The sequence below is a fragment of the Phyllostomus hastatus genome, unplaced genomic scaffold, assembly GCF_019186645.2.
Source record: "Phyllostomus hastatus isolate PE091 unplaced genomic scaffold, TTU_PhHast_1.1 phas_scaffold_317, whole genome shotgun sequence".
Classification (NCBI taxonomy): domain Eukaryota; kingdom Metazoa; phylum Chordata; class Mammalia; order Chiroptera; family Phyllostomidae; genus Phyllostomus; species Phyllostomus hastatus.
In genome coordinates, this window is record NW_025334023.1 from 20591646 (window position 1) to 20604570 (window position 12925).

The window sequence follows — 12925 nt, forward strand, 5'->3', positions numbered from 1 at the left end:
AAAAGAAAACATCCTTTAGCACCCTTTAGGATAAAGTCCAAAATCCCTAGCATACAAAGCCAGCTCTTCACAACTTGACCCTCACCTTCTTTTCCAGACATTCGTCCCCCTCTCCCCAAGAGCATTGACCACTCACCCTATTTATGCTTTTTTCTTCCCACATACTCTTTCTATAATTGCTTATCCCATGGGAACTCCAGCTGCCCTCCAAAATCCTGCTAAAATGCCACCTCCTATATAACTTTATAAATCATTTCTCAATTCCCATTGCAAGGATGAGCTGTTCCTTTCTCCATGGTAGCAGGGCATACTATAAGCATTTGTCACGTCGTTTTAAGAGTATTTACTTCCCTATATCCCCACCCCCGAGCGCAAGTTTTCAAACGCAGAGACTGGAACTTGATCCCTCTGATTTATTTTTTCACTAATTACAATTTAGATGAACAAGAAAAAACTTTCTTCCCAATCCAAAAGTGAATATTCAAGTGAGTTACTAAAATTCATTTAAAACATTGCTCTGAATGCTCTTTGACTTACTAAAAATAAAAAAAATATAAAATAAAAAATCTGAGAATGCCTTTTAAATTTAATTCAATGCAAAGATCATAGTAAGCTCATATAACTTCCAAATTAGTGGGTCCAAGTTCATAAATATTCATTTATTCTATAAACATTCATTGTGCACCTGTTACATATCAGATACTGACAAAAGGTACCAGGTCTTCAAGTAAGTTGAACTGTGACTACTCAAAATTAAAGCAACTATGTGAAGAAAACAAATTTAATTAATTGATCTGGAACTTTTACCTTGGCTCACACAGCTACCCAATCACCAGATAGTTTTGAATATATATCTGAATAATTAAATTCTGCAGCTCCAGCACATACACGTATGTTGTGTTTCCCATTACATGCATTACAGTAAAAAAACCATGGTGCTCTTTCCCCCAAAATGTATAATATCATGACAAAATGAATAGGCAATGTGATATGATAGAAAAAGCCCTGAACTTGGAGTTGGGACTACTGTTAATTAGGACCTTGGGGAGATAAATTAATCTGTCACTTTAACTGCAATTTTATCTTTGGTAAACATGAAGTAGTTGGACTAGATTAAGAATTTCTAGATCATGGATTCTTAATTGTTGTATGTATAACAACCATTATGTGTATCAAGGACCAAACCAGCCCTAGCAGTGGCGGGTTAGCAGCTGGAGTCAGGCTGATTAGAAGAGGAAGGGTGTCTAAAGTGATTCCCAAATTGAAGGCTTAACTTTGGATAACACTGTTTCTATAGAATGTGAAGCATGATAAGTATAGTAAATGAACAGTCAGGCCCATGTTTACAAATTTTTATTTCATTTTTTTCACATAACTAAAAAGAAATTCTGAATAATGTTGACTACTAAGAAAAGAAATGATCTGATTAAAAAGAGACTTAAAGAAGGGAATTTTTGCCCTGGCTGGGTGGCTCAGTTGATTGGAGCATCATCTTGCACACCAAAAAGTTGCAGGTTTGATCCCTGGTCAGGGCACATACCTACATACTACATACCTAACTTACATATTCAATCCCTGGGGGCAGGTATGGGAGAACACTGATTGATATTTCTCTCTCATATCAATGTTTCTTTCTCTCTCTCTTTCCAAGATCAATAAACATATCCTCAGGTGAGGATTTAAAAAGAAAAAGGGCCCTGGTGTGGCTCAGTGGATTGAGCATAGGATGCAAACCAAAGGGTCACCAGTTCGATTCCCAGTCAGAGCACATGCCTGGGTTGCAGTACAGGGGTGTGAGAGGCAACCACACACGGATGTTTCTCTCCCTCTCTTTCTCCTTCTCTTTCCCTCTCTCTAAAAAGGAATAAATTAAAAAAGAAAGAAAGAAAGAAAGAAAGAAAGAAAGAAAGAAAGAAAGAAAGAAAGAAAAGAAAGAAAGAAAGAAGGAAGAAAGAAGGAATTCTTAGTGCTCCATCAAGGTCCCTGGACCTTGTCCCTGGTCCCTGGAAGGTGAGGGAATGGAGCACAGGCTCTACGTTGGCCACTGACCCACGTCACAGCACAGCATTTCCCTCTGCTGTTCCCACCCTCATTCCCCACAGAAACACAGGGTGCCAGCAGTGTTCTACTTTATGACTTTTGTGCCTGTTACAGAATGTTCACTTAATAATTACTTGGTTGTTTGCATGTTTTTTACATACTGTTCTATGCATTTCAATGTTTTAAATTCTTTTAAGATATGTGGTAATGCCCGAAATGATGTTCCCCAAAATTTTAAATTAAGAAGATATGTCTGAGTAGCAATTTGATTCTGGCAAATAAAATGTGTTTTCTTGTGGATTAAATTTATACAGCACACAGGGAAAAAAATCCAAAGACAAATACATTGTGTGCTTTTTGCCAATAAGAACATAATACTTCCTCATTGTCATTAATGAAAAATAACACACACTTCAAAGTTCTGTAGACACTAATAAGAAAGAAAACATTCAAATGAGTCACCTATTTTTACATTCAGGGTTGAGAGGCTATATAAACTTCTCCAGCCTCTGGAAAAAAAAACACTAAACCAACCATAGATCTGAAAACAATCTCTGGACCCAGCGATGCAGCTGGCCGTGCTGTGCGCTGTGTGTCTGCTGCCCAGCAGCCTGGCTCTGCCACTTCCCCCGGAGGCAGGAGGCGTGAGTGAGCCACAGTGGAAACAGGCTCAGGTATGTCACTGGCCCCCTCACCTGGGGCTCCATGGTCTTGCCATCAGCATTAGGAAGTGTGCTTTCCAATTTTGGTAATTTTTCTATTATAAAGGCAATCTATGTTTTAATAAAGTAGCTATTAAGAACAGGCTTTAGAGCCTCCCAAAACTAGGTTTAAGTTCCACCTCCATTCACTATGTAGATGAAATACTATTAGAAATACTATTAGAAATACTATTAAAGCATAGAAATACTATTAAATTTCTCTGAGCTTCAGTTTACTAATTTGGAAATTGGATATTAACATGGTATCAATCAAACGGGGGTGTAGTGGAGCCTTTAACACAGCACCTGAAATATTGTTCCTCCTTAATAAATTGAGGTTGTCACTATTTAGTGTAACCAGATTCTTTTCATAAAGAGCAGAGTGCTGCCTGTTAGAATGAGGACAATGTGTAATGGAGAGACTGGAAATCAGAAAAAGGGCAGAAGGGACACCTCTCCACTTTGAAGCATGATGATGTGCAAGGCGTGAACTTTTGACTTTGTGTTCTCAGTGTCCAGTGGAAATAATTACGTGTTTATATCTCACAGGATTATTCTGAAAAAGCAAATAAATGAAGTAATAACAATACCAACTATCATGTGTGTAACAATTATAACATACTTCATATACATTATGTCATTTGACCCTCAGCTCAATCTTGAGAAAAATAGGAACGAAAGTTAAGTTGATTCACATACTTGTTAATGGTGGCACATCAAAAATGAGTTTTGATAGGCGTCAAGGACAATTTTTTCTGGTTCAAAGTCATGTTCTTTCCAATATATTACTTCATAAGCAGCCTAATAAGTACAAATAATTATTATTTGGTAAAATAATGAAGTGTTTACTTGTACATATTATTTATAAATTGAAGCTTTAAGCATAAGAAAAGTTGGGTTTTATTGTACATTGACTTTTAAAAGTAAATGTTAGATTGGATCATATGAAATTACTGATATTCTATTTTTTTTACCTACAAAACAGCCATTTCATACAGTTCCACCTAATAGATTACCCAGAAGGAGTGCACTTGCAAGGGTATTGAATCCCTAAGCTTTACTTAGTGTGCAGGTTACCAATAAACTAGAGAGAGGTTAGCTAGGTTTAACCCCAGGCAAGAAAATTTACCTCAAGGATGCAGTAAAGATTTCTTCCAGAAGGTATCTTTGTAAAGCCTGTAGCTCTGGAATGGATAAAATAAATTTTTTGTTTTTAAATGAGATTAATTCCTAACTGTCATGGATGAACAATAAGTAGCTGCTGTTTTGAATAAAATGCAATCATTGGTAACAGGAAGACAGACCACAATATTTCTAAGGTCAAGTGTATACTCCTAAGAGGTTCTGAGACAAGTTACCAATTGACCTACTCCAAATTAAACTGCCAGTGAATGAGACAATGTTTAAATCATTTCAACAATATAATTATGCATTATACAGCCCTACACACTCTTCTAACGAGGTGGGCTTTGGAATCAGAACACATACTGATTCAGATACTGGCTCCTTCAGTTACTCATGGGATAAACTTGTGCAAGTTATTTTGCTTTTCTGGGCCATGATTCTTCACATGAAATAGGAATAACAATGTTGTCCCTACTTCACAGAGTGATTATGAGGTTTAAATGAGACAAATATGTAAAGCTCCTAGAACAGTCCTTGCCACCAGTAAGTGCTTAATAAAAGTTCTTGTGAGGCTGGAGCTGCTGCAATTGTTATTTCATTCACTTTTTTTATTTTTTCCTATTTAGTACAGCAGCTATCCTATTCAGAAACTAGGGTTCTTTAAGAAATTCCCAGGGATTGATTATGCAGGGAATACACCTGGGAGACCTGCTCTGTCCTGCAGCCTCCCAGTGGGGTCTTCTGAGATTTAACAGTAGAAAGAGCACAAGACTGGCAGTCAGGAAACTCAGGGCCAGTTCTGCTACTAATTTTTTTATTCTGTTACTAATTTAATATGTGATCCCAAAGAAGTTATTTAGTTGCTATGAGCTTAGATTTCCTCATGGAGAATATGTACATTAAACTAAATAATTTCATATTATCCTTTCCCAGAACTAAAATTTTAACACCCTTGAACCTGAGCTGGAACCAGATCTCCAGAGATCCTCAGAAGGGGCCGGGTGACTTGGATCTCCCGAGACAGTCTCTGATGCCAGGGAAGGTCTCAGTTGTGCCCCTTGGAGACATACTAGTCCCTCTTCCTGATTGGCTATTGCACACAAGTTTATGTTATATAAAGTGTACGGAAGCTTTCTCCAGAACAGTTAATGAAATTAAAGAAAAATGGAGGGACTTTTTCCTTTTGCTCATAAGTTGGAATGACAATACTTCATTGCCAATACTAAATTTTCTTTTCATGAATGCACAGTTATTTTACTTGGTGACTTTGTAATTATTGTGTCTTCAAATCACTGTTTGAGTCCATAGGTATAGAGGCAAAGATGTGCAGACTACTGACATAAAAGACAACAAACAAGGATTACAGATCAATTACTCTCTTTCCAATAGAACTACCTCAAGAAATTTTATCCATATGACTCAAAAACAAGGGATGCCAACAGTTTAGAAGCCAAACTCAAGGAGATGCAAAAATTCTTTCACCTGCCTATAACTGGAATATTAAACTCCCACATCATAAAAATAATGCAGAAGCCCAGATGTGGAATGCCAGATGTTGCAGCATACTCACTATTCCCAGACAGCCCAAAATGGACTTCCAAAGTAGTCACCTACAGGTTAGTTTTGCTTTGGCTTGTTTAGGCAAAAATAATAAAGCCCTTTTCCTAAGAGGTCAAACATTGTTTTCTTCTTTGCTACCAGGATCATGTCATATACTCGAGACTTACCACCGTTCAAAGTGAATCAGTTGGTAGCAAAGGCCTTCGAATTGTGGAGCAAAGAGATCCCACTGAACTTCAGGAGAATTAGATTGGGAACTGCTGATATCATGATTGGCTTTGCAAGAGGAGGTAAGGAAGGGATTCCTCTAGGCCAGGGGTGTCAAACTCATTCTCACTGGGGACCTCATCAGCCTCCCAGTTGCCTTCAAAGGACCAAATGTAATTTTAGGACTGTATAAATATAACTACGCCTTAACTAGGGGCATGGAGCTTGGCACTGCCGCCAGGTAGAAACAAGGTGTCGGGCAGGATAAAGCATGATGGAGGGCTGGATTAGGCTTGCAGGCCTTGTGTTGCCACCTGTGCTCTAAGCTAATCCTCTGAGCTATTTTGCTCATCATATCTGTGCCTTCCTCCCTTCAGAATTTACAAATATTTAATGATATGTATTATTAAACAAATATATATGCATATACATACATGGAGGAAGAGATGTTAGTTCACTTTTACTAGTACATTAAGAGTCCCTTTCTATAGCAGAGGATGGTAAACTATGTGGCCTATGAGTCAAACCCAGCCCACACCTGTTTTTGTAAATATTTATTACAATATGGCCATAATCCTTTACTTACCTATTATCTGTGGCTGCATTGGGGCTACCATGGCAGAGTTCAGTAATCATGGCAGAGACGGTCAAGCCCACTAAATTACTCACTGTCTCGCCCTTTACAGAAAAAGTTTACCCACCTCCATTTTGTAGCATTAGTCATGACACACAGACATCCACACACACATATATATTTATGGAACAATTTAAAATATATCTAACATTAACATTAAACCAAGAAAAAAGATTACAACTTCCCAAGACCTTAAGTGGTCTCCAAGAAGCAGGCAGCCCTCTGGACTGTTGCCAACACCCTTCATGGATAAAAACAAAAAAATATATAAAACTTTCATATTAAAGGGCTTAAGGAAGCATAACCCATATACATAAACTGCTATTAATTACTAGCATTTTATGGTACAAATTTAGAGAAAAATATTGCCTTTTTCATTCTGTACTAATATTTGAAATGTCTAGGTGCTGTGAATTTAGCTGAAACTGAACTTCAGCCACAATATTAGTAACACCAAAGAACATTTTCCAGAAAGCACTAATCATGGAATTCAATGATTTTATTTTCTGGGGTTTTTTTTAAGAGTATATTTATTTATGTTTAGAGAGAAGGTAAGGGAGTGTGAAAGAGAGGGAAAGAAATATTGATGTGTGAGGGAAACATCACTTGGTTGCCTCTCTCATGCCTCCATCCAGGGACCTGGCCTGCACCCCAGGCGTGTGCCCTGACCCAGGAATCAAACCAGCAATCTTTCTGTTTGCAGGATGATGCTCAACCCACCGAGTCACACTAGTCAGGGCCATTCCATGTTTTTCAAGAACACATAAACAATATGGCCCAATATCCAAATCACAACTTAAAGAGCCATTCAAATCCATTTAAGACACCTTAGCATGGTTCTCCAAGAAAATGTCTTCTGTGCCAATGAAGATTAAGCTATGTTTTTAAGAAAGGTTATACTATAACAGGAATACACGTTACTTGTTGAACACAGTTCTAACTCATCCTCCATTCTGCCACCACCTGGCCAAGGAAAGTGAGAAACCTTGGAAGCAACCATAAATTAGATGGGAATGTATTTAAATTCCCATATCCATCAAGCTTTCAATATGTAGTGGGTATCAATGATAAGCATTGGTTCTGCGACAGAAAAAGTGCCTATGACCAACACTCAAACCACCTGTGTAAGCACCTGACTGCTGGTAACAACGGTGTTACCTTCTTGGACTAGGCTCATCTTTCCAGCCTCAGTAATTGTATAAAACCAAAACTAAAATGGCTAAAAGTAAATTCAGTCGCAAAGGGCAATCATCCTTTTTTTTCTTTCAGCTCACGGGGATGCCTACCCATTTGATGGACCAGGAAACACACTGGCTCATGCCTTTGCACCGGGACCAGGCCTGGGAGGAGATGCCCACTTTGATGAGGATGAACGCTGGACCGATGGTAGCAGTATAGGTACAGCATCTCATCTCTCTCTGCTACACATCCTTTTTAAAATCCTGAACTTCTTATACTAGCTTTAATTTAATATTTCCTTTGACTAGTAATAATTATTGAACCCTTGATAACTGCCAACCTCTGTACCACATTCTTTAAATTCATAATTGTATTTAATAGCCTCATAATACTACATACACAGACGATGGAAGCTCAGGCTATGGAGTCAAGCAACATTGGGTTCACTTTGCTGCACCTCATCGAATCACTTCCTATGTGTCTTTGGGAAAGTAATTCAACTTCTCTGACCCTCTTTCCTCATCTATGAAATGGGATTATAAATAATTCCCACCTCACAGGGGTGTTGTTTGAGTTAAACGAGGTAATGCTTATACATTGCTTATGACAGTTTTTGGAAAATATTAATAATTCAATAAATTATACTTCTTGGTTTATGGTTCCCCAAAATTTGTTTTTAATTGAAGAAAAAAGAGGAGCCATGCTATGATATGTAAAAATGATGTACAATTGTGAGTATTTGTTATTGTTCAGAAAGAACTCACATCATAACCCAGCCCACCATATTCATCATTTTTCAAAGTAGGAAATTATAGACATCAGAAAACTAATGGAGAAAAGATCTGGCATAAATAATTCTAATTGGAAATAATTTTTAAAAAAGGGAAATTAGTATTTGTGCTTGGCAGTGGAAATTCATCACTATACTGACACTTTGCTGTGAAAATCTAACCTATATGAAACTATGACACTGTCTCCATTTCACATCTTATGTATCTTTTTAATTCTTATTTCTTTCCACTCAAGATAGGCTAAAGGCAGCTTTCTACAATCTATTGCACTGCGACTGGGACTCTGGTAACTCAAATTCACAGTCTCACAACCTCCTCTTCTTTGCAAAGCTTTTCTATGAGTATGACAGAGAGAAAAGCATATATATTATACAATGCAATAAATAAAACACAAAACCTAGCATTTCCTAGAGATCCTGCCTGTCAGTCTTGCTTTTGCAAAACCAACTTTCTTTCTCCTGCTATTCAAAGTCTTATTTATTTATTGATCAGCCATTGTTTTTCAGATATTGGGAAACTCTAATTATTCTGAAAAATCTACATGGTAGGAATTATTACTTGTGTTTAACAAATGAGAAAATGAGATTCAGTAATATCAATTAATGTGCCCAGACTCATTTAGCTAATAAGTGGGGGAGCTAGGTTTCAAACCCAGACCTTAATGTTTCTGAGGCCTTTGCTTTCCTCCTCTGTAGGGGAGAGGAAAGCTATTTGAGTAATTGTATAAGGAACAAATAAACAGAAAAACTACTTTTAAAAAAATAGATGTAGTGATAAAGTTAAAACACCACTATTCTATTGTCTTTCTAAACCTTCCTGTCCTCTTATGAAAGCCTAGAAACAAATAAGTAAATTATGGAGAATTTAAAGAGGTAGGTATTTTTATAGTTATTTAGTATTCTTGTTATATATTATGCTCTATTCCATATGTAGGTATTTTTATAGTTACTGTATGTCACTCTTTGGTTGTAGGAATTAACTTCCTGTATGCTGCTACTCACGAACTTGGCCATTCTTTGGGTCTCGGTCATTCATCTGATCCTAATGCTGTGATGTATCCAACCTATGAAAACAGAGATTCTGAGGATTTCAGGCTTTCACAGGATGATATTGAGGGAATTCAGAAATTATATGGTAATATTTATGGTTTCAAATAAGGAGGATTTCACATTACCTTCGAAGAGTAGGCTTGAAGGAGAAAGACTGGGAAATGGATATTCACTTGGAAAAACACACTGGAACTTACACTAAAAGCCTATTGAGGGGAGAAATTTGAGAACTTAGATACTGCACATTTACCCAGACTATTTTGTATCCTGAGGATATTGATTTTAAGTTTTCAGTAATAGAGTATCATTTGGCAAAATTATGAAAATGACACTATAAGATTTTGTGTGTGTGTGTGTGTGTGTGTGTTTGTTGTTTTTTTCAAGCTGCCATTCACTGTTCTTTCTTGCTCAGTTCAAACACTTTAGGAGAGTCCCACTGTGGGAAGGGGCTGAGAAACAGAACACCTTCCTCTTTAGCTTCCTACTTCAGAGATTCAGTCCTGGGTGACTAAAAGTGACCTAATTTTTCCTGCTTGTGGATATGTGTAGGGAAAGGGGTAAATCATTGATAGTGACTGCTTGTAATTGCCAGTCACGATGCTTATGAATATCCTATGTCCTAATCTACACTTTTTTGTTTTAGTCAAGCTCCAAATATAGTTTAAAAGAATAAGCTGATTTGTACTGATGAGAAAAAAAATGAAAGGACAAGGAGAAAAACCATGTCTCTAAGTAGAGACGAGAATAGTACGATTCAAAAGGCGTAATGGACTGCTCTGCAAGGTCACATGGCTGCCCAGTGCTTGAACAGTGATTCCACACTAGGGCTGTAGGATTTCATACTCTTTCTCCCACCTATCTCTGCCTATTACTATTTAGTAAGTTTTAAAAGCATTTTGGAAAGGAGAATACAAATCAAACCTTTCCAGTGAAATATCAGGATGATAAGAATACTGCAAAAACTTCACTTAAGAACCTCTGAATGATCAGAAGAGCAATGAATGTGCTTCCATACAATAATGTCCTTGGGAGAAAAATATTCTAATAAGATAATGCACTCACACTGTCAGTTTAATCTAGAATTTACCACCAGTCAGCATTTCCCAAATCGTGCTCCTAAATGCCAGTCCTACAAGACAATTTCCAAATAAGAATGCTGCAGAGAAACAAGTTCAAAAACGCTGCCTATTGTATCTCAGGTGCATCGGATATTTAAGGAGTACCTAAAAAATTCTTGCTTATCTTAGTGCTTCCTAAATTATTATCACTTATATGGAACACCCATTGAGGCCTCCCAGAAGTCTTTCAGAGAACACATTTTGAGAAATGCCATGTGACTGTACATTAAAGTTCTGACTCAAAGAGCTGCTAAACCCTACAAATTGTTGGTAAAGTCATTGCCAAGAAAAAGAGAACAAAGTATGTTCCCTTATATAAAACCATGGAATACTCTGCAGTGTGCATAACTACCTCGAAACCTTGAGAAAATTAGAAGGGCCTTACAAAGATTCTGAGGCAGACAAATTAGAAGAAAACAGGCCGATGAGGTGCCTGCCTCTAGCCAAAGTCAAAAAGCAGTAACTTCTAGACAAACGAAAGTAAGATTTAATTATGGGTTTTAAATTTAGGAAGTTTATTAATCCAAGAAGCGATATGAGCCAAAAATATAAATTTAAAAAAGGTGAATAAACTCATGGATGTAAAATTATCCAATGCGTTGTTATTATCTTCATTTTACAGATTGGTAATATAACATTAGAAGAAGCTAAGTAGTAATTTGCCCAAGATTATAGAGCTGGTAAAATGGCCGATACCTGACCCCAGACCTACATTCCACACAAAACTGCCTTCTTGGCCTTTGAAGATTGTTCTTCAAAACCTTTGTTCCAAGCACAGAAAACACGATGGGTTGATGATAAATTATACACAATTAAGACATTTTTTTGAGTTTTTATAGTCTTAGTGTGCTTTTTATGTATTTTATATCATGTTAAAATTATTTTTATTTTCTCTCTTAACAGGGGAGAGAAGTGATTGAAGAAAGAGTTAGAAACTTTTGGGAGAACACTCACTCATTCATTGGATTCTAATCCATTGTTTGCCAACCCGAATCGGAGAACACTGTTCCTGCACCCCGTTGAGCACTTATTTTACATTTCCTTGTACTATGGTTGGTTTTTGCATGTCTCTGTTCCTCTGGAAATAAGTTTTTTATGGCACAAGTGTGTCTTACTCCTCTTTGTCTCTCTCTTCAAGCGACTTACACTTAGAAGATGTCAGTGAATGTTAAATAAACAAATAAAATCTTATTTCATAGGAAAATGATTTACATTTTAGGAGTACTGTTTCTATGTCAAAAGAAAACATGTCATACAATGAATTCAAAGACTAAGACTAAAAAAACAACCTACCACATTACTGTGGGTCTTCAGCTGCACCTGACCCTATCATCAGGTGTGTACGGAGAGCTCCCACCCTGTTTGTTCATTAGCGTAGCCCGAAGTTACACTCAGTGCCACTTACCCTTTAGCACAAGCTCTTACTCTAAATATTCTGGAAAATCCAATTCTTCCCACAAAATGCATGTGAATTCTCAAGGTTTTACATTCCCACAGTTCCTTCTGGCTCCATGTTCTTAGCCCTGACCTCCTGATTCCACAGCATCTCTCCTGCCACAGCTGCTCTGATACCCTTCATTATGCCAACCAAGATACAAGCCTCACCCTTTCCTCTTCATCTTTCTCTAAATGAGCACTACAAGGCTTTGTGAGACTATTGGCGTTGTTGAAGACTTGCATCAACAGTGATATTTTACATTGCACAAAGACAATAAATTGAATGAAAATATAACCAGATATTATCCCCATCCTTCAAATCCCTTACTTATGCCAGCATCAGAAATTTCCCACTGGCCACCTACTTTTGTAGGCTCCAACATCCTACCATGTCTCTTCCTAATCCTCAAGTCCCTGGACTCCATCCCTTCTGGCGTCCTCCACAAGCTCATTTTCCTAAAGTCCACACAGCTCCAGACCTCCCTTTCCATACGCAGAGAATGGAAGAATTATTCTCTATGCAGGGCTAAACCCTGTAGCAGAACACATAGCTGGCAAAGAGGCTTTGCCTTTTCAGCCTTTTTTCCTCCTCTACCTGGCCCACACCCGTACACAGCTATCTCTGTAAAAAGAGGGGTAAAGAATTAGAATTTACTTTCTTACTGATATAAATTACACACATGCACACACAACCACCAAAGCCATTAGGAAGCCATTGTAGGGATAGTGCTGATGAAAGGGCAAATGAAATGTCTAAGCAGAATAAGAAGTATATGCAAACAGGAATTCAAATATCCTGTGAAAACCTAAGGTAGTAAGACTATAATAACAAAATGAAAAGGAAGTTAGAAGTCTTTGACTTTGAGTTCCTCATTTAATAGAGGACAAAACAAATGAAGAGAGGCTAAAGGATTTCCATAAGGTTTGTATAAGCAAATATAGAAGCGGCTAAAGCATATTTTGGGTTGTTTGCATGTTTGCATTTTGGTTTGGGCAGCAGAGGGCAGTATTTATTTTGCAGTTGAAATGGATATCAGTTGTTTTCACCTGGCCAGCATCCTTTCATTCTACTTTGGAGGACAGT

The 12925-nt window shown here is 37.5% G+C and overlaps 1 protein-coding gene across 1 annotated transcript; it reads left to right on the forward strand.

Annotated features, from left to right (window-relative positions):
* Positions 1-2556: 2556 nt before the first annotated feature.
* MMP7 (matrix metallopeptidase 7) lies at positions 2557-11611 on the forward strand. Its single transcript, XM_045818103.1, has 6 exons — positions 2557-2714; positions 5256-5482; positions 5568-5716; positions 7537-7665; positions 9210-9371; positions 11308-11611. The coding sequence occupies exons 1-6, from the start codon at positions 2607-2609 to the stop codon at positions 11322-11324; spliced, it is 792 nt and encodes a 263-aa protein (XP_045674059.1). The 5' UTR covers positions 2557-2606; the 3' UTR covers positions 11325-11611.
* The last annotated feature ends 1314 nt before the right edge of the window (positions 11612-12925 follow it).

Coding starts and splice junctions, on each gene's coding strand:
- MMP7 (XM_045818103.1), top strand. CDS start 2,607: ATGCAGCTGGCCGTGCTGTGCGCTGTGTGTCTGCTGCCCAGCAGCCTG. Junction 2,715..5,255: donor CACAGTGGAAACAGGCTCAG/GTATGTCACTGG, acceptor TCTTTCCAATAG/AACTACCTCAAGAAATTTTA. Junction 7,666..9,209: donor GACCGATGGTAGCAGTATAG/GTACAGCATCTC, acceptor CTTTGGTTGTAG/GAATTAACTTCCTGTATGCT.